Source organism: Tympanuchus pallidicinctus, unplaced genomic scaffold, assembly GCF_026119805.1.
Source record: "Tympanuchus pallidicinctus isolate F22 unplaced genomic scaffold, pur_lepc_1.0 scaffold20, whole genome shotgun sequence".
NCBI lineage: Eukaryota > Metazoa > Chordata > Aves > Galliformes > Phasianidae > Tympanuchus > Tympanuchus pallidicinctus.
In genome coordinates, this window is record NW_026294722.1 from 4,377,814 (window position 1) to 4,397,860 (window position 20,047).

Genomic DNA, 20,047 nt, shown 5'->3' on the forward strand with positions numbered 1-20,047 from the left:
TGCTGCTTTGCAGGGGCTGGGTAACACCCGCACCTAAATACAAGGTGGTTTGCAGGGAGCACGAGATGGAGAGGCTTTGAGTAGAGGGTTGGAGGCTGCAGGGAACGGGGTCGTTCTGTCCGACGGGGCAGCACAGAGCAGATGAACAGCAAAGCCGAGAAGCAGCCAGTTACAAAAAGTACCCGGCGGGGCTTCGTGCTTCGGCTTACAGAGAGCGTAATAAGCACTTCGCACAGCCCTCCCTGGTGGTCTAGTGGTTAGGATTCGGCGCTCTCACCGCCGCGGCCCGGGTTCGATTCCCGGTCAGGGAAGATGCCTTTTGCCACTCCCTCTCCGTAGGGGCCACTTTTCCCTCTCGGGTCAGCAATAGGGCGCGTCCCTCTGCGCGCAGCCCCGCCTTCCACCCCCTCCATCCCGCGCTAACTCTCCGCGCGCTCCACCGCGTCCGCGCGCGCTCCCGGCAGGGAGAGGCGGGGCTCCGCGTGCTCGCGCGGCGACAAGTGGGCGGGGCAGCGCGCGCAGGCGCCTTACATGCTGCGCGCCGCGCAGGCCCCTCCTCCGCCCGCCCGTGCTCAGCGTCGCCGGGTCCCGGTGCTGCGGAGCGCTGTGGGCGCCGCGCCGCCAGCCGCAGCCGCCGGGCCGTGTCCTGCCCCGCCCCCCCCCGGGGCTGCGCGGCCCCAGCTGCCTGCCAGTCCGCCCTCCCGCGGGGCGCAGGTGAGCGCCGGGCCGATCGGGCCTCGCTTCGTAGCGCTGGGCCCGACCCGAGGTGGGGGTGGGGGGGGGTTGAGGCGTAAGCTGTACGGGCGCCGGGCTGAGGCCCAAACGGAGGCTGTGCCCCGGGGAGGTGGGGCCTGAAGGGCCGTGCGGGGCCGAGGAAGATGGGTCTTCAATAGAGGCTGTGGGGCCGGAGGGGGGGGGGACGACGGAGCCTCGAAGGGCCGCCGTGGGGCTGAGGGAGCGGGCGGGAAGAGCCCTGGGCTGCGTGGGGATGAATGGAGGCCGTGGGGCTGAGGGGAAGCGGCCTGAAGGGGCTGTGACGGAACGGGGATGGCTGGGGGAGGCGGGCCGGCGGGCAGCGGCGGGGCCCAGTGGGATGTTGGCAGTGCATCTCCGTGCTGCCGCTCCGTGATGGGCCGGGGTGTCCCGGGGGGCAGCGAGCCGCCGCGATTAGTGAAGCATCCCTTCGTTATGCGGGGCTGGGGAAAAAAAGCATCACCGTTACGGGCGTCGTGGCTCTTTCCGTGGGAACCTCGTGCTCGGGGGGGTGGAAATCCCGTCCTCCCGCTGCCTGCGCGCGCGTTGCTTTGCTGGGGAAGCGGCGGTGTTGGGGTGTGGGGCTGCAGAGACCCCCAGAACACAGCCGAGGGCCTGGAGAGGTGAATTCTGAATGCAGAGTGTTTGTGTTACGGGTGAGCAGAGATCGAGGATCGCTCGGGGGATCTCTGTGCTTCCCCTTCCTTACGTGGTTCCCTGTGATGTTTTACATGTAATTTGCGACTGCTTGGTGACGATGCCATTAACGAATGACGTATTGCCAGAAAGCCTTTCCAGTCAGAAAGCTGCGGACGCAGCGTAATTCCCTTTATTTGGGCGGTGTTGGAATTAAGGATTCCGGTCAGGATGCTGTGGGGATGCACCATAGAACCAGGAGCAGCAGAGGGATGAGGCAGCGCTCTGCCTTTGTGCTCATCCCTCATCAACACCTCTCTGCTGGCTGACACAATGCTGCTGACTTCACTGCCGGGTGCAGCACGATGCCGTGGAGCTTCCTGCTTGGGAAGGGAGGTGAGGGCCAGACCTGAGCAGCAAAGCAGGCAGCGTTATCTCTGGGTTTGCTTTTATGGAGGTGTTAATGTGGGAGATGCTGCTGGGTGTGCTGAATAGCCACTCTGCAGTACAGCTGTCAGAAGGCCATGTGTTCATGCATGCAGTGCACTGGTGTGCAGTAGTTCTGATGTCCTCATGTGGGTCCTGTTGGCCACGTGTGTGTGGGAGCTGCAGTTCCAGCACAAGGATTGGGAAGTTTTATGTTGGTTTTGGGCTGGGCCTTGCTGTTGGCTTCTGGTAGAAAACGGGTCAGGTCCTGCATAAGGTGGCTGAGGAGTAGGTGCCAAATTCAATTGCACTAATGAATTGCTTCTAATAATTTAAGTACGGTGCGCGTTGGGAGGGAGGAAAGAGAGGGATTGCCCAGGTTGGACTGGAAGAGAAATTGATTGCAGAGTGGACTGAAAGAGCATTTTTCCTGTGGTGCCCAAAGGACTTCAGGACTTCTGGCAGTGCTGGCGTTGCAGGGGCTGCTCTGGGATAACTCAGTGCTGGGAGGTGAGACGTTCTGCAAACAAAAAGGAGTTTGTTTCCTTCCCTCCCTCCTTTGTGTCATCCATGGCATTTCAGTGGAAGCAGAGATGCTGCAGCACTGTCTTTTTGCTCCCAAATTGTTGCTGTGTTGCGCTGAAGAACTGCAGGCACTAGGTCCAGAGCAGCAATAAAAACCCCAGTCAGGTCCAGAGCTCACTGATAATCTGAGGGCACAAAAAGTAGAAACCTGCACAGCTCTGTTTGTTTTCCCCTTTCTGAGTCTTTGAAATTTTGGCTGTATTTCAAATGAAAATACTCTTTTCCCTTCCATCTGTCGTTGCTCCTCTTACAGGACTTTCTGTTACTGTGATGGCAGTCATATTCCAGCAATTGTGTTTATGCTCAGAAATTTTTTGTGATCTCATATTGTTTCTGTGCCACCGTCTGAGTGCATGGCACGCAACGCAAGGCTTGGCTGCTCCAGGTTTGCTCCCAGTTTGCTCCTCCTGAGTTACAGGGCTGCTTTCCTTTCGACGCCGACCTGACTGTGCCTGTGACAGGGGAGGCTGCAGCTCAGCCAGGTGTGACTGCAGCACGTCATGGGGCTGAGTGATGGAAGAGAATCGGGTGACAAACTGCATCTCTTCTGTAGAACATTGATCTGCTGATCCTGGGGGCTCGGTGCAACACATGGGTTCTTTTAGGAGGCCCCAGAGTTACTGCTGGGAAAAGATGCGTTCAGTTTGACAGACACTGAGCACTGAGCGGCACGAAGCGCAGCAACGTTCAGCCTGGGCAATAGGAGATGTCACTTCTCTGTAATAACCGCCCCCCTCGGTCTTCTTTCTTGCCTGCCAAAGTTCCTGATTTCTGCACGCCCTGAGTTCATCCCCACAGCGCTCAGAAATTGCTCCACACACTGTTTGCTAACTTACAAAAGCCACACAGATGGAATCAGCAGAGGTGCACGGCTGCAGCTACCCAAGCACACGGCGTGGTTTGGGGGACAGGACAGCGATGGGGGCAGCCTCATGTCTGCTCCTGGCCCTGCGATGGGATGGCAGCTGCACAGAGCCCCTCAGATGTTGCACCCGGTGTCTCCTCCAGCTGTGCTATAGATGCAAATCCCTCTGCCCCATTTCCTGCCCCTTATCTTAAAACCATGCTTCTTCCCGTGACTTCGTGCCGTTGGCATCTTCTGCACAAAGCCTCTTGCTGTTAAGAATTATCTCCCAGTGATGTGATTTCCACTCTTCCTTCCTTGCTGTTATGAGGCTGCTTTAATGCATGGTTGTACAAACTGCTGTTTAATGGTAACCCTGTAAGGACTGGGAGAGCTTAACCACTGCACTGTGAGGACAGCACTGCTTGAACAGCACTCAGCACCACGGAGCTGAAGCATCAGCTACAGAAAGCAGGCAGGTTCCTGGCTTTGCTCTGTTACTTCAAGTGGGGAAAAAAAAGTTTATAAAATGCATGCATGTTTAGGTGCTGTGCTTATAATCCCATTTGCACCACTGTAGGTGCATCTATGCTCTATGTAGGAGGGGCTTTTCCTTGCATGCTGGCTGTGCAGGATGAGGCCACAGAATGAGCCAGGTATTGGGAATGGGCAGAACAAGCACCTCTCAGTTTCCTTATTATTTCTAAATGATGGGCTCGTGTCTTTATTTATGTAGGCTAGGCTGAGTGGGGCTGTGAGGACGTGGCTCATCTCATGGATTGCGGATGGGATGTTTGCAGGGTGAGATAACAGCAGGAGCCATCAGCACGCTGCCTGTAGGAGGGAGGTAGTGTAAAATAAATCTTTCTGTTGATGAAATGGCTCTGTATAATTAGAAAATACCAACGAGTTTATCCCCCGTGAGAAAGTGTCCATTCAGATGAAGGCCTCTTGGCCAACCGCTGGGCTTCGTTTTGGAGCCAGATGAACCCAGCAGAGGCAGTGAGCTGAGCACAGACTGGCACAGATCTGCATTATGAGGTGCCCCCACAGCACCAACCAGGTGTCTCCAGGGAAGGAATGGCGCTGTGTTTTCCAGCCATGGCATTACGTAGAAGTTTGGGTTGTGGAGGCAGCGCTGGGCAGTTCAGGTTTCATAACAAAAATCTTTTCTTAACCTCCTTTATGGTGATAGAATCACCAACTGCCTTCAGTTGGAAGGGGCCTTAAGGTTTTCATGTCTAACTCTGGAAGATGGCGCAGCCACGGTGCTTCTTTGCCTTTGTTTCTTTGGTCTAATAAAGAAGGCCTGTGCTTTCTGCTTGTCACAGGGTGACATGAGCACATCCATTTCTCTTGGCAGCTTCTTTGAGAAGTGAAATGGGGAAACGATGGCATCTCCTCCTGGTGCATCAGCAGAAGAGGGGACGTGCAGCTGGCAGGAGGAGGTGCTTGACCTTTCCACTTGGCTAAAGGCAAAGCCTTTGGGATGGAAGCGCTCACGAGTGGGGGTACGTGTGACAGGCACTCCTCTCCTTGGGCAGGGAAGGCCCCGTTGGATGCATGAGATAAAAGTGCGTGGAGAGAAATTAAGCTGCTTTCTTTCTGTCTAGATTGGGAAGGGAGATGGTGTAGTTACCTGCAAAGGAGGAAAAAATGGGATCCAACTTCAGAGAGTGCTTCCATGGGTTCCTAGCGCTGTGCAGAGGCACTCCAGCTGCTCTTGCGAGTGCCATGGCTGGGGATGTTTGGATCTGGGAGCTCAGCTGTGTACGTTCTGCTGTCTGCTTCTGCTTTGTCTGTGTTTTTACTTGTCACTTTAATAGGAAGGTTGGTGTGTTTGGTTGGAGCGGTTGTGGGATAACGTTGGTCCCTGCTCTCCTGCTCCCACGGCGCCTCTCCATCTGCCCCCACGAACGACAGCAGCAGGGTCATCGGATCAGTGTGATCACAGTCAGTAAGGCTGGGAAAGGCCACGAAGATCAGGTGCTGCTGTTTGTAGGAGAGCAGTGCTTTGCCCTGTGGGTTGCAGCGCACTCACATGCGATGAGAAGTCGGTGATTCAAGCACTGCAGAGGTTTTTTAATAGAGAACCAAGGGTGATGAGAAGGTGGGCAGGCAGAACTGCTGGTTTCCCTTAGACTTTAACACAGCTGAGTAAGCAGATGCAGTTGTTTTCTATATAGCCATGTGATAATTGTGACACTTGCGCGCTGCCATATAAACGACTGTAGTGCCATAAACAATAATGTTTTACCAAAGGAACCCCAAATAGGGAAGGCACAAAGAATCCAATAAGTAGCAATGACTGTAGGTGAGGAGGGGGGATGGAAGATGGGAATCTGATGCTTTGGTGTGGATCCGGTTCAGGAGGGTGTTTGGAACTCACTCTTGTGTAAGTACAAGGTCACAGGTTTTTGTAACAGGTCGGCCCTCAGACTTGCATGGCTGAATTTTAATCTGCTAAGCTAATTAGGGGAACAAGACTGGTATCACTGCCCTTAAGTTTGTTACAAGTTTCAGTGTAGCCCCAGGGTTGTTAAGGGTGGATGCTGTCTCTGCTCAGGCTGGGAGGCAGTGGGGAAGTGGGGCTTGCTGCCAGAAGGGGCCATCTGCAGCTGGCTGTAGTATGGCGTGGTGAGCAGCTTTAGATGTTATTCTTTGATTACCTGTAAGTGTGCGTAAGGTGTGGGGCTGGGGGCAGGCAGTTCTGTCCTGAGATTGTTGGATAATAGCAGCTCTGGGAGAGGTGGGAGCAGACAGAGGCAGGCGTTCAGGTCTGAGTGTTGGCTCACTGCTGTAAGGAGCAGCGACTGTCTGACTCGCATCCAAATCTGTGGGACAGATGAGGTTAGAGGAGCTGGTTCTGGGGCACTGAGACACTTGGAAGAACAGGCAACTTTCCCAAGCGTGTCCCTTCGTTTGTGTGACAACCCTTCTTGCCGTGCCTTCAATCCATTGCTGATCTCAGTTTGTGTTCAGGTGGCCTTCCTGTCTGTCGGCTGAGAAGTCAGCCTCCTTTCCTCTTTTCTCCTGATCCTCACATGTAAGAGGCAGGGATTACACAAGGAATCGATGGTTTGTAGATCATTTCTCCTCTTACCTGCACGCGTCCTGCAGCAACTGGTGCAGCTGTGCCTCGACCACTGGAAGGGCTGCCTGCTGCTTTGTGCTGCTGGATCCTCTCCGGTTCCATTCCTTGTATGCTAAAGTGAGACTTGGTTCTTCAGCTGCAGCTTGCAGTCCCTCACATCAGCTAAGCTCCTTTAGCAGTCTCTCTCTAACAACATTACAGATTACCGAGACTTAAAAAACACACTTCTCTTGTTTTAAGTACAGCTATTTCACCAATGCCTAAGGTGCAGAAGGCTGGAGTCTGGAGCAGATAGCAGTTGTTATGGTTTCTGTGCTCAGAGCTGCCTCGTTTTAGCTGTGTGTTTGTCTTTGGTGTAGTAGGAGGCTTGGGAACGGAGGCTGAAGCTACAGATAGAAGCACTCAGCCCCTGGGTCTGCACCTTAAAGTATTTGCACCTTCATCTGACAGCCCATCACGTCTGAATATGTGCCACCATGGAGATTTACTACAAAGCATTTTGGGCAACAGAAATAATCTTGACTTTCTTTGGGACTTCTGTCACAGGGCAGTGTGTGATTGCGAGCATCCTGGCGGTGCACAGAGCTCAGGATGTGCTCCCTGCTGCCAGCTGTGAGCCTGTAACAGCTCCCAGAACCTGATGGCCTCAGTGCTGATCTGCTTTAAGTTCAGCTGATGGGATGACAACTTTGCTACAGGTGCTCAGCAGGAGTTAGTGAAAAAGTGATTTATTTTTGTTCTGTCTTTTGTAGGAGATCCTGTTCCAGAGGGGTGTGGAGGCAGCTACTGCTTGTCTTAGAATAGGCAAACTAGGTACCAGGTGAGTGCTGTAGTTTTGGATTTCTTATAGCTTAAAAATAAAACCCACTTATTTACATGCAGTGTAATGCTGAGGAAACAACACTCAAAGTTTCTTAGAGAATTCTCTCTGCTCATGAAGCCAAAATTAAAAGTTTTAGTCCTGCCTTTGGCCGCCTGACCTGCTGTCATCCTTGGTGCTGGCGCTCACTGGATGCTCTATGATGTCACAGGACTGGATGGTCTGTGAGTATTAATTCCCTAGAATGGCAGGGAACTTCCCATTTCTCTTTGCTGTCATTGCAGTTTGCTATTTTTCTTACTTAAACTCAGGTTATAAAAGGGCCCAGCTTACCACTGATGTCTGTCAGATGTTAAGGCCAGTTTTCAGATCACCAATCAGGTCCAACCTAAATCTCTCTGTTGAGATGGCACCCATGACCCCGTTGTGGTTGTGCTGCAGGTGTGTTTCCTGTCACAGTTGCCTGATGCAGGCTGTGCTGGTACACAGATGGTTAAAAGCTGCTGTTTAATCCAGGGGATTACCTTTCTTCAGAGCCTTCTGAGAGAAACCTCTTGAGGGAATCCTGCTTGCTTAGAGCATACAGCAGATGGTTTGTTACTGGATGCAGCCCTCCTTAAAAACACAGAGCAGCTTTCGGTGCTGTGAATGAGAGCCACTTGTGAAAGCAGTGGGACAGGTAATATCCTGTTTTATGGAGTGTTCTGAATGCAGAAAGCTTGCAGCTTTATTGTATTTCTAATCCTGTTCCATGTTTGAAGAGCCAAAGGTTACCTTCATTGTAATAAGGCCGTTCTGTTCCTTTAAATAACAAGTTTCCCAGATGAATTCCAGTTAGCACCTTGTCTTCTGTTCTTCTGCCTGTGCCCTTTTCATTCTGGCACTGAAAATGCAGGCATCCCGTTGCACTGACCCCCCAGGTACCCTGAACTTCTCAGATGGAAGTGATTAAAAACTGCAGCGGTAGGAAATGTTACTCCTGTGTCTCCCTTTATTCTTGACAGGCAGCCTGCAGACTGACAGACACAGCTGGATCGAGCTGAATTTGTTTTTGCCAAACCCATTGGCCCAGTTTTACTGTGGAGGTTTGATTAATGAACACAGGGACTGTACCTGTGACCTGCAGCATCTGTGCACCCAGGGCATGTTGGGCTGACGAGGAAGGAAGCTCGTTAGGCCTAAATGGAGCAACAGACTTCTAGGTAGCACCACAGTGAGGTGGTGGAGAAGCCTCCCTGGGCTGGATGCTGCTGGGTATGGCAGGAGCTACCTGGGAGAATTCCCAGGATGGGTGTCAGGAAGGGGAGGTGGTTTTGGCCATGGGTGCAAGAGGCAGTGCAGGGCAGCTGTGCACTGTGATTAGTAGATTACCAGCTCCACGTCAGGATCAGCAGTCTTTGACCTCAGCACTGGGGCTGCTTAGGTAGAGGGGGCAGGGAGGCTGCTGGTGTGAGAAGCTGCTCCCTGAGGGCTATGCCTCCTGTGGGTGCCCTATTTCTTAGTAAGTTTCCTCTCCTCTTCTGTGGGTTGTTTTCAGCAGCTTTATGCTGTGTTATTAAAAGAAAAAGACATTATTAACCTTCCGGATTTTGCATATATTTCAGTGTTATCGTCATTATTAATTAATCAGCTTCCTTATTACGTAGCATTTCATTAAACTTACCAGAGCTGTCAATAACTTCTCGAAGGAAATTAGATGAGAGTTTACGAGTTCAGCAGGTGCATTCCAGTGAAAGAAAGTGGCCGCAGGTATCAGTGTTAAACTGATTTAAAGCTGCTACACCTGGGCAGTGACTGGTAGGCTCAGAGATGAGCAGGGAGCTGTGCTGCCTGTCTGTGCCCCTTGGTCACCCTGTCCAAGAAGGATGAGAGCTGTGTGTTGGCAGAAACAGAACTGGTATTTTTGTGAAGCGTATCAGTGCTCTGAGAACATGTAAAGAACAGAGGAGTGAAACAAGCAAGGCCTGAGGGTAGCTCTTGGAAGTTAGCCTTTTGAAACCCGAAGTTATTAGCTTTATTATATAAGATAAAGGGTTAAATTAGAAAAGTCTGGTGCTTTAAATATCTTTTTCAAAGTCTGTATAATCTGGTGTGGGCTAACTGTAATGACATAATCCAAAAATAGCCAATAGTCTTCCCTCCAATGCTCATCCTTGCTGCAGTTCTGCAGCTAAAGAATGGCAAATGCTAAGCTGCTAAGGATGTTAGAGGACATAACCATGCCTGCCTGTGGCTCAGGGGACACCTCGAGGGTCTTGCATGTCTGATTGTAGAGCAGGAGGTTAAGTTCCAGCAGGAGGGTTTATCTAGCATGTATATTAAATGTTTGGTTCACAGCTTGATGTTGTTACAGGGGAGATTGCCTCCTCCCAAAGCAGCCAGGTGTTCTCTCTCTCTCTCAGAGCAGCATTGGCCTAGGTCTGCTGGATTTTGGCTAACAGATTCTGCTATGCCTGGTTTCAGTGATAAGATTTGGGTTTTTGGAGGTGGTTGTGGTTTTTCTTTTAATGTATGGAATGCATGCAATGGAGAATGCAAATAAAAGCCCAGGTTAAGGAGTTGGAACTTTGAGTTCACCTCTGCGGTGCAGAAGGCAGCTCCACCTGACAGCAGCCTGTTGTCCATTATTCATGTAGGTGTTATTGGGAGTGAATAACAGTGAGACTGAGAAAGTGCAATAGCAACAGGGATGTGTGTGATCCTTACAGCTGGACCTCAGCTGTTGATTTTGAGTTTGTTTCTTTTAAAGAGTGGAGCTGAGTACATACAGCAGTGACTGGGCTGTGTGCTCTGTGCTGGGAACTGTTGCTTTTGCTGAGAATTCCCTGATTTTTTTTGGCAACCTTTATACTTCCACGTGTGTTAAGAAGCCTTTTCTCTTCAAAGCCCATTAAGACCTAAAATGTGAATTTTCACATAAGTTTCTTACCCCAAAGCCTCCAGTTTCAGGGCTGATTTGTTCAAGGCCTGTGCTCTTTCTGGTTTAAGCATTTCTTGATCTCATCTTTTTCTTCTCTCCTTTTTTGGCAGGGACATTTCTGTGTTCAGGTTAGTCCAAGATGGCAGACCAGAGGCAACGCTCGCTGTCTACCTCTGGAGAGTCACTATACCACGTGCTGGGGCTGGACAAGAATGCTACTTCTGATGATATTAAAAAGTCATACAGGTAACGTTTCCAGTCTTCCAAGCATCACCCGATAAAACCAATATCTTGAGGTGCTCAGCAGATGAGGTGTTTATATATAGGCTCCAGTTGGTTTATTTAAAATCTGTGTGAGAAAAGCACGCAAGAAAACAGAGGAGAAACGTGGTTTGCTTTAACAGAAGTTGCATGGAGTTGCATGTCACTGTCACTGACAGCATCTGTGTGTCAGAGCTGGGGCAGATGACAGCAAGGATTTAACAGGTGAAATTCTCCACTGTGCCGCGTGGCTCTGAAAACTCTCCAGATGAAATTGAGCAAAGCCGTAGCTCTGCCACCAGAATGCAGTTCTCCCTTTGTGTTGTGCAGCTCTGTGTGTGGTTTAGAGACCACAGGTGGGCAGTCCTGCACTTCTGTCCATCATTTCGAGTTCTGGCACGGCGATGTGTAGATTAAAGATGTAAATAAGAGTGAAAACTGGGTATCAGCAGTGATTTCTTTTCTAAAGCCACGTTCCAAATGTCTTTTGACATCTTGAAAATGTCCGTGGAGTTCTTTTTAAAAGAACATTTTTTCATAACCCTTTTTCTTAGTCACACAGAACGGTTCCCCGCTAATTAAATGAACAACAAACCATCCTCACCTCCTTCCTACCTTCCCTCCAAACCTGCCTGCATGCAATCTGTTCTTTGCTGCAGGAGGGAGCTGCAGCCATGCTGGGACTACCTGGGCAGTGGCAGCGTGCTTCACATCACACTAGGTGTCAGCAGTCATCTTCACTTGAGGTTGCTCCTTTCAGAAGTTTTGTTTTAATCTTCAGTGTTTACCAAAGCTTTTCCCTTTCAAAGCCACTTTTTATGCCACCAGCAATGACTTAGTGAAACGTGTGAATAAACTGGTCCAGAATTATCTGTGTCTTCCCCAAGTCCTCCAGTGCACATTTGGGGCAATCATCTTCTGGCACAATGGACTGAAAAGCACTTTGACCTCATGGGGGGGAAACCTAGAAGACTTTCTCCTAGGGGAGAAGGGCACAGCTGGATTCAAGGGGGATTCAAGAGCTGCCTCATTCACACCTGGAGCTTCATCTAATCCTGTTGCCTCTTCTGCTCTTTTAGTGGCCACTTCTTGTTTTCATTCCATTTGATCTGGAATGTCCTTTGCTGGCCTGTGGGATCAGTGGGTATGCAGGAAATGTGACATGAAAAGTGTTTCTCTATCACAACCTGGTAGTAGTTAGGTCCTCTTTAAGTTGACATACCCTCCCTCTCATTATGAAAACTGGTTATCTCAGTCTTCTCTGATCCAGTGGCACCATTGGCAGCCCTGAATAATGTTAGCTTCCCAAGCAGCATAATTTACAGCCTACAAATGTTTCAAGTGCAGCTCACTTTACTGTTTGAGTGCTGTGGTGTTTGTGTGCACCCAAAGCTGTGCTTGCACAAGTCCTTACTGTACATTTATCTGAATATGTTCCTCCTGAGGAGCTGTGGTGTGTAAATGTCTGCAGGCTCTCGGTGTGGCTGTCAGACAGGGGGCTCTGATGGTACATCCCTGCTGGTCACCTGCCATTTTTGGTGCTGCAGAACTATTAGAACTATCATTCTGAATCATTTTTCTCCTTCGAAGCACAAATGACTCAAACTGCAATCGTGCAGTCAGGAGATGCCTGGCCAGAACTGATTTCTTCTATTGCTTGGGCTGCGTCTGAATTTGCAAATTTATCAGTGCTTAATCTGAGTTTTTGTGCTGTATTCAGTGATCTCTGGGGACTGCAAACTGCTGTCATGTAGTTGAAAGAGATCTAGAATGATGTGGGGAGGTACGTTGTGATTTCCTGAAGCTGGTTCTGTTCTAGCCAGCCTTGCACTGAAGTGCCTCGTACCTGCAAAGCAACTGGTGAATTAACCACAAGTGCTTCTGTTCTATTTTTGTGTTGAGATGCTGTAGATGAGTTGTAGCTTCTCTTTGTTCTTTGATGCTGTATCTGAGACTTGTGGTGTGTTTCTTTTCTGTTAGCTTGGCCTTTGCTTTAGCAGGAGCAAAACTTGCTGGTGGAAATTGCTGGAGCTGAGGGGCAAAGTGCTTTCTTCTTGTCTTCAGTATCCTAATTTTTTTCACTGGATTTCCAAGGATCCTGTCCAACACTCTGAAGTCAGTACTGTGAGTAAAGCTGGACAGTGCTGTAGCATTTTGGAATCAACAGGGAAGTGAATGAGAAATGAACAGACTGTCCTTGGAGAGAGATTCTCAGTGGCACTTGGAAGTTTCCCTTCAGTGACAAGCAGCGGAACTGAAAAAACCCAACAAAACGAAACCAGGAACCCAAATCCCAGCATCTAATCTACAATCTCTTTTTTGCTTTTGGCAGGAAACTCGCACTGAAATACCATCCTGATAAAAACCCTGATAATCCAGAGGCAGCAGAAAAATTTAAAGAGATCAATAATGCACATGCAATATTGACCGATGCGACAAAGAGAAACATTTATGATAAATATGGCTCCCTGGGTCTGTATGTAGCAGAGCAGTTTGGAGAAGAAAATGTGAACACGTACTTCGTGCTGTCTAGCTGGTGGGCAAAGGTAAATTGAAGCACAAGGAGAAATGGTTCTGGATTGGCATTTAAAGTGCTTCAAGGACTCCTTCTGAAAACTGTGTGTTCTCACTTGTGGAATTTGCTTTCTGTCTCCTACAGGCCTTGTTCGTGTTCTGTGGGCTCATCACAGGCTGCTACTGCTGCTGCTGTCTGTGTTGCTGCTGTAATTGCTGCTGTGGGAAGTGTAAACCTAAACCTCCTGAAGGCGAGGAGCAGGAGTACTACGTCTCTCCAGAGGACTTGGAGGCACAGTTGCAGTCAGATGAAAGGGGTAAGCAGTGCAGCTGCGAGGTTTGTAGGACTGTAAACCTCTGGTGTTCAGTGTGTCAGTCCCTGACTGAGGGCTCAGTGTGCTGTGTGAGGGGCAGTGCCTGTTCTGTAGGCAGATCAGCACAGGTCCCTGTGGGGGAGTCACTGTAGCACAAGAGTTGAAACAGTTGTGTGGGTGACTGGCACCAGAAATTCAGTTGCTGAAAACTCCCCTGAACCTGGTGAGGTCAGCTTCAGGGAAATGGGTGTTGTGGTTTAAAACCCAGCTGCAGGTAAATGCTTTGCAGCCATTTGCTCGCTCCCACCACAGCAGAATGGGGGGGGGGGGAGAATTGGAGAGCCCAAGGTTGAGATAAGGATGGGTTAATAAGAAAGAAAAAGGGGAGAAAAAGAAAAGAAGCAATAAGGACAGTGGAAATTAGCAAAGCTTATGCAGGGTGCAGTTGCTCACCCCCTGACAATGGTGTTATCAAAGCATTGCAGAGGGAGGTACCTTATGCTTACCAAAGCACACAGCACTGCTTTTTTTCCCTCTGCCTTGGCATACTAAGCCTTTTGTCTTTGCTTTTCAGAGGCCTCAGACGCACCTATTGTGATACAGCCAGCATCAGCCACAGAGACAACCCAGCTCACAGCTGACTCTCACCCTAGCTACCACACTGATGGATTTAATTAAGTTAAGGAAACACTGTAATTAGAACGGATTAAGAAAAAAAAAAAAAAAAAAAAAATACATGGCCAACTCAACACTAGAATCATGAACATTAGAAGTAGAGAATGGGGAGGGGGAAAAATTCTGCCACAGTTAGAAGGCAGCTTTCCAACCTGCTGAAAGTATTTTGTAATCCCTTCAGCCTTTTGTCACCTTTCAGTGTCGTATCTCCATGATACCTGAAGTGCTGTAGCATGCAGTATGTAAAGCAGTTTAGCTACGGTCTGATGTTTCCTTTCTCTTCCCTTGTTTTTTTTTTTGTTGTTTTTTTTTTCTTTTTTTTCTTTTTTTCTTTTTTAATAGCATGTATGGAGTTCCGTTAAATGTCTGTGGTGTAATGTATTGAGTTGTCACAGTACGTGTGATGGAGACATTCTGCATTTCAAGCAGTGGTACTGGCCTAAAATGAGACTTCAAGTTTCACAGGAGCCACCATACTTTCATACAGCCAAGCTGTCAAAGACCCTGATAAGAAAGTCCATGATTTTTATTTGGGTGCAACAAGCCAATTCTCCTATTCCTTCTTCTATTTCTGCATTGCTACCGAAGCAAGTTTACAAAGCCAAGAACCAAAAAATGCCAGTCCTGCAGAGCTAGAATTCTCTTTTAATGCTGGTTTACAGCTTCAGTGAATGCACCTTGAGAAACAAGGAGGGAGAGTTTCTTGGAACCATTAAACTGATCAGCAGCTCTTTCTGCACGAGGGTTATCTGCAGTGCTGGTGTGACCACAGAGCGTGGTTTGTCACAAAGGCAGCTGTGAATGGGTTTAGTGGTGGTGACAGTGGGACTTCAAGCACAGTTCTGTTCTGGTTTGAGTTCAGTCCTTTTCCTGAAATGCTACAGACCAAATAGTGCAGCTTCTTTGAATGCGTGAGAATCTCAAAGTGGAACTGGTTAACTGGTTTTCACTAGCAGGTGAATGGAACACAGGCAGTAGGTGACAGCATAAATGTTAATAATTGCTGTGTTTTTAATTTTTGTCTAACCACCTGAGATACTGATAGACTGGTGGGGTGTCCTGTGTTGTTCTTTAAAGTTGTGACAGTATGTTAGCCCTTTAATTTTCTCATGAGCGTCTCTGTGGAGTACTGAAATGGCTTTTTAAGAACAAAACACTTTTTATGTTGCTATTGTATGATTTGCACATTGTCCTACCTTTAGACTTGTTTACACCAGTGTTCTTCTTTCCCTCAGAACAACGGTGGGGAAACGACTGAAAAGTTTCCTGAGCTATTTTGAAGCCAAATCGTGTTTGAATACTGCTTTTGAAACAGCTGTTCATTGGGATTTAACTGTTAAATAGGCATTTTAGCTGCTGAATTGCTGGCATATTTTGTTATTAATAACCTTGGTTTGAATGATACAGGGTTGGGATCTGGAACAGCAACTCGTAAGCTTACACATGGCATGATTAGCAGTTAATTGCCTTCTTACCTTGATCACGTCTGTCTGTTTTCTATCACAATGCCTCTCCTGTCCTTTGTACCTCCATCTCCCCTCCCCTGTTGGTCACCTGTCTCTGTGGAGAGGCTTTTCACAGCCTTCCATCCCAGGTTTCATTTGAGGTCTTTCATGCTGCTCTTTTACAAGATACAGGTGTTTCTTGGGAAGGGGGGCAAAGAGCTCTGTCAGTCTGTAGGAAACAGCCAGGAAATGAGGGGGGGATCTGCTGCCAGAAAACCATCCTGAACAGATTTTCATTCCATCTCTGCATGAGCTGCACATGGCAGGGCACAGCAAGTGTGACACGAAGGCACACGAGCACTGTGAGGTGTGTGCTTGGGTACCAGCACGTTTATTGCCTGCCTGTCAGCCTGCTGCAGATAAGGGATGCTTTTGGTGCCACGTCAGGTTCCAAAGATTCCAAACACTCCTAATTTACTGACTAGATTGAAGCAGCACACTTGTTAGTGATTCCTTCCTTGCTGGTAGTCCTTCTGTCCTGAAATGCTGTGGATTACTGGAAGATGCTTCTAACTCAGAATCTCTCTCTTGGGTGGCCTTGAGGACAGCAGTGCATTATTTGGCTCCAGGTCATTATTTAATTAAAGCTTTTGTTTGACCCCTTAAAAAGGAAAGCAGTTTTAAAGCTCGAATAGCATCACGCTGGCTGTCCTTGTAGGCTTTGCCTGGTGCCACATCTCGATGTTGAGCTGCACAGCCATCTGCAGGCTTCCTCCCTCAGAGCTGGCTGGCTAAAATTGCCCTTAGAGGCTGCGTGGGTCACTTCATGTTGTTGGTAACGGAGCTGGTAGTGCTTTGAGGCCGTGTAAATGAGCGTGTTGGTGAGGTTGGGTGGGTAGAAAGAGCAGGAGGAAGTTAACCCTGCGTGTGTGTAATGCTCCCTGTGTCCATCCAGCTGTGCAGCACGGACCAGCTGTGTGGGACTGCTGACAGCAGAGCTGCTGTGTGGAGGCTGAGGTGACACCTTTGTCCGTGTTTTGCACTGCTTGAGAAAGGTGATACCCAGGATAAGGGGCTGTTGGAGTTCTGTAAGAGCTGCTGCCTTCCTTTCAGCTGTTCTGTGGGTGGTGTGTGAACGGCAAGTGAGGCCTGTCCTGTTAGTGCCAGCATGATGTGCTGGGTGCTCCAGGGGGAGCTGCGCAGGGGAATGAGGAGAAAACACATTTGTAAGTGATTTCTTTGGAATGGTTTGTTTGCCCACGTTACCCTCTGAGTTTAAAGTTATTAATGCACTTCTTCCTGAACTGTATAAGGGATGGGTGAATGCCTGCTTGGTTGTGTTGCTGTAGATAAGATATAAGAGCATCCTGGGCTCTAACGTGAGTTGCACTTCAAAATGGCCAAAAGTTAATCCCAGTGAAGACAAAGTTGTGCTGGAAATAATGGTGAACAAATGTGGTGTGGCTCGGGGTGTGGGCTGGTGGAGCTACCAGATGCAAAGCAGCAGAGCCTGGCGGGCACCAAGCCCTGCTCACTGCTCGGACACAGGATGGTTCCTTCCAAAGCTCCACCTGAGCGCTGCCACTCTCTGCTCAGCCTGTTGCCAGAATTAAAACTTGAGCTTCGATTTCTGTTGTTGTTGTAGGTCGCATCCCTGTTAGTTTGTCGTTTGTTTTGTTTTATGAGTTGCCTGAGACCTCCGTGTCAGCAGCCCAACCTCCTCCCAGTGCACAGAACCACTTGGCAGCACTTTTCCTGGCACTGCCCTGCGGCTCCTCCTCGTGCAGGACGGCCCCCAGGAGCCCCTCTGCAAGGCTGCAGGGCCCAGGAGGAGAGGGAGCTGCTGCTCTGGCTGGGGATGCCCAGCTGCACTCTCACTTGAAGCAAACAAAGGGCATTAGATGCCAGTTTCATTGAGTTAGTGACGTATGTAGGATATTCTGAATTATTTATCTGTATATAAACTGAAGTGAACCTCAGTGGCGTCCGATCCGGTGTAGATTTCTGCTGATACCACGCAGTGATGTTTTCTAGCCACGTTCCCTTTTTAGTCTTATTTTTAAATTTGTAATATTTTTAAACTGCTTTAGATATTAGTGCTCATCGTGTTGGTAATGTGTGATGCTGGGCAGGGCCGGGCTGCACACAGCCTGCAGCCGTGTGGAGGAGGTGTGAGCAGCTGCCCTGCAGCAGTGCTGTGGGATGGGTGGCTTCTCCCAGCCCTCTGTGTCGGAGCCTATAAATGCACCCGGGGGTGTCCACAGGTGGGAGCCTGGCAGAAAATACATTCCTGTCCCATTCTTAAAGTCTTGTGGTGTAGAGGGACCCACGCGTGCTTCTTCAGGCTGTGTCTCAGAGCACTGGGCTCCAGGAGAGCTGCTCTGTTCTCACATACTTGGTGCCCACGGTCTCTCCGGAGCCCTTCGGTGTCACTGACATTTCGGGCTCCTTTAGGACGTGTCGGTGCTGTGGTTCTCCCCACTCACTGCAGCTGGACGTGATGTTGAACAGGAGGTTCAGGACTGGTGGCACTGGGCAGCCCCTGCCTCGTGTTCTTAATTCCAGATGCTGTCTCTGTGCGTTAATCCTAGAATCTGAGCGCTGGTACGTAACCCCAGTGCCACTGTGTGCAGTGTAAGGTTGGTGTAAGCTTAACTTGCTTCCTCGTTTGGTGCTGCTTCTCTGTATTGTAGTGGAAATCATCTAGTAGTGTTCTGCTACACCAACAGCTGCTTATAATGCCCTGGAAGAAGTGTAACCTTAGCTGACACAGCAGCAGGAGTTGTCAGTGCCCAAGTCCTGCAGGACCTGTTCTGCTCCATGCGCTGTGCTCAGAGCTTCAGTGCTGGGACCGAAATGCTCCTTGCATTCCAGAAGGATGTGTTCTGTGCCAGAGGGAACTGCTGGGGAAGCTGTCTGTCTTTTATGTTTGCACAAGCCAAATGCCACGCATCTGGAAGACAAACTTGTGTTTGAAAATAAGATGCCAACGTTAACATGAGCAGTGGATTTCCTTGTTTCAAGGATAGACGCTGGCGACTTCTGGTGGTTTTATGTGTATGTACATGTGTAGAGGAAGCTCTTCTATAACATGGCCATTCTTCTTTGAGTGCTGTTGTCTTCTCTGCTCTCTTTCCCCCATCACCAGCAATGTGGGTGTGTTCTCGTGGTCTGTAGCAGTTGCTTACGGTGCTGTACAGCGATGGCTTCCAAACGGGGTGACCTCTGAGCTCTGCCAACGTCCCTCAGCCTGCATGACAGGAGCTGGGCTTCACCGTTCTGGCTTTGCTGTAGGGAAGGAGCTGAAACCCAGGGGCGACACTGGAAGAGCTTTGGCTCGTGCTGCTGGTGTGTGGGGTGTTTGAAAAGCGGTTGAGAGATCCACCTCTGGAGGTCACTGCACCGGGTTCTTTCCTCTTCCAGTTGTCAGCGCGTCGTACTCACAGAGCACGAGTCGGCTCACAAAGCTGTGCTGTAGGTTTTGGATTGCAGCATCGTGTGTGTATGTATGTATATATGCACATATGTACATGTTTATACACCTGGTGTGCACCCAGGCCTTGCTGCTGTTTTTCTGTGATGGTAAAACACTGAATTTGGCCCCAAGTCCTTCTCACAGACAGACAGGTTCTGTGCGTCCGGAGCTGTGCTTCCACCTTTCAGCTGCAGGGAAAACCAGATGGGATCTGTGACTGATGGGGGGAAGCGATGGAAGGCTCCTGTTGGATAAATAAACAGGTGGTACAAATGGGAGAGCTGCCTGCTTGGAGAGGGAAAAGCAGCCTTCCAGCCTGGCAGCCTTCCCTCTTTGTTGGGGTGCATGGAGACGTGAGCGTTGGCGCAGTGTGGTCTGTGGGCTCAGTCTGTAGTGCTCACAGGTGGGATTTGAAGGACTTGGAGCTGTTGCACAGCATAAAACTGAAGCTAGGTGGTGATCTGTGCAGAGGCACAGCTGGGTGCAGGGGGGGGGGATGTGTGGGGGCTGCTTGTGGGGTGGGGGGGAATCAGTGGCCGAAAGCGAAGGAAAAAAGACTGTAAAAAAAATACAAAATAAAAAAAAAAACCTACAAAAAACCCCCCCACAAAGTATAAATGCATCTGAGAAGCAATTATAATAAAGACATATATATATTTTGTTATGTTACTAAAGGACCATACTTTGAATTGTATGTAAGTAGATGTGGCTGTCGGAACCTCGTGGATTGTAACACTGGATACTACTGAGCTCCTGTACATACCTGCAGTTACAGCAGAAGGAATTATTTTATGTTTTAGCATGGTAATTTGTGTATCGTATGTCCAGATAGAAACTAAAATAAAGATTGCTAAGTTATCTGAAACCACTGTTGTAAAATAAATGTTTTCAATGCAGAATTACGTGTGGGCTTTGTTCTTTTCTGTATCTGGGATCCTGAATTGATGACGGCATGGGAGGAGGGCTGCTCTGTTCTGGATGTTCAGTTGCCTATGTGAAGTTTGCTGGGATATTTCTGTGCTCCTGAGATGGGAGTTCAGAGCTGTGTGGGGCACTGTGTGCACCCTGTGCGTGTGCTCACCCTGCTACCAGCGCTGCGTGCTGCAGCAAGGGGCTGTTGGTGCATTCCGGGTGAGCGCTTCCTGCAAACACCTTGTTTGCAACCGTAGCTGGGTTTGGTTTGGTTTGGTTTGGGGTTTTTTTAATGTGTTTGCTGTTCTTTTTTTAACCGACAGCCCGATTCTGGAGGATCGCTTCTTTATTTCCTGTTTCAAAGTGGGTGACC

The 20,047-nt window shown here is 49.3% G+C and overlaps 1 protein-coding gene and 1 non-coding gene across 3 annotated transcripts; both read left to right on the forward strand.

Annotated features, from left to right (window-relative positions):
* Positions 1-239: 239 nt before the first annotated feature.
* TRNAE-CUC (transfer RNA glutamic acid (anticodon CUC)) lies at positions 240-311 on the forward strand. Its single transcript has one exon. It is a non-coding gene; the product is annotated as a tRNA-Glu (tRNA).
* Positions 312-614: 303 nt separating this feature from the next.
* On the forward strand, positions 615-19,661 carry DNAJC5 (DnaJ heat shock protein family (Hsp40) member C5). 2 transcript variants are annotated; one of them, XM_052683626.1, is made up of 6 exons: positions 615-714; positions 7,091-7,158; positions 10,189-10,324; positions 12,672-12,885; positions 12,999-13,170; positions 13,742-19,661. In XM_052683626.1, exons 3-6 carry the CDS (start codon positions 10,218-10,220, stop codon positions 13,843-13,845), a joined length of 597 nt encoding a protein of 198 aa, XP_052539586.1. In that variant the 5' UTR covers positions 615-714; positions 7,091-7,158; positions 10,189-10,217; the 3' UTR covers positions 13,846-19,661. The 2 variants fall into 2 exon arrangements, with proteins under 2 accessions (XP_052539586.1, XP_052539587.1); XM_052683627.1 differs by lacking the exon at positions 7,091-7,158 and having other exon boundaries at positions 694-714.
* Positions 19,662-20,047: the final 386 nt, after the last annotated feature.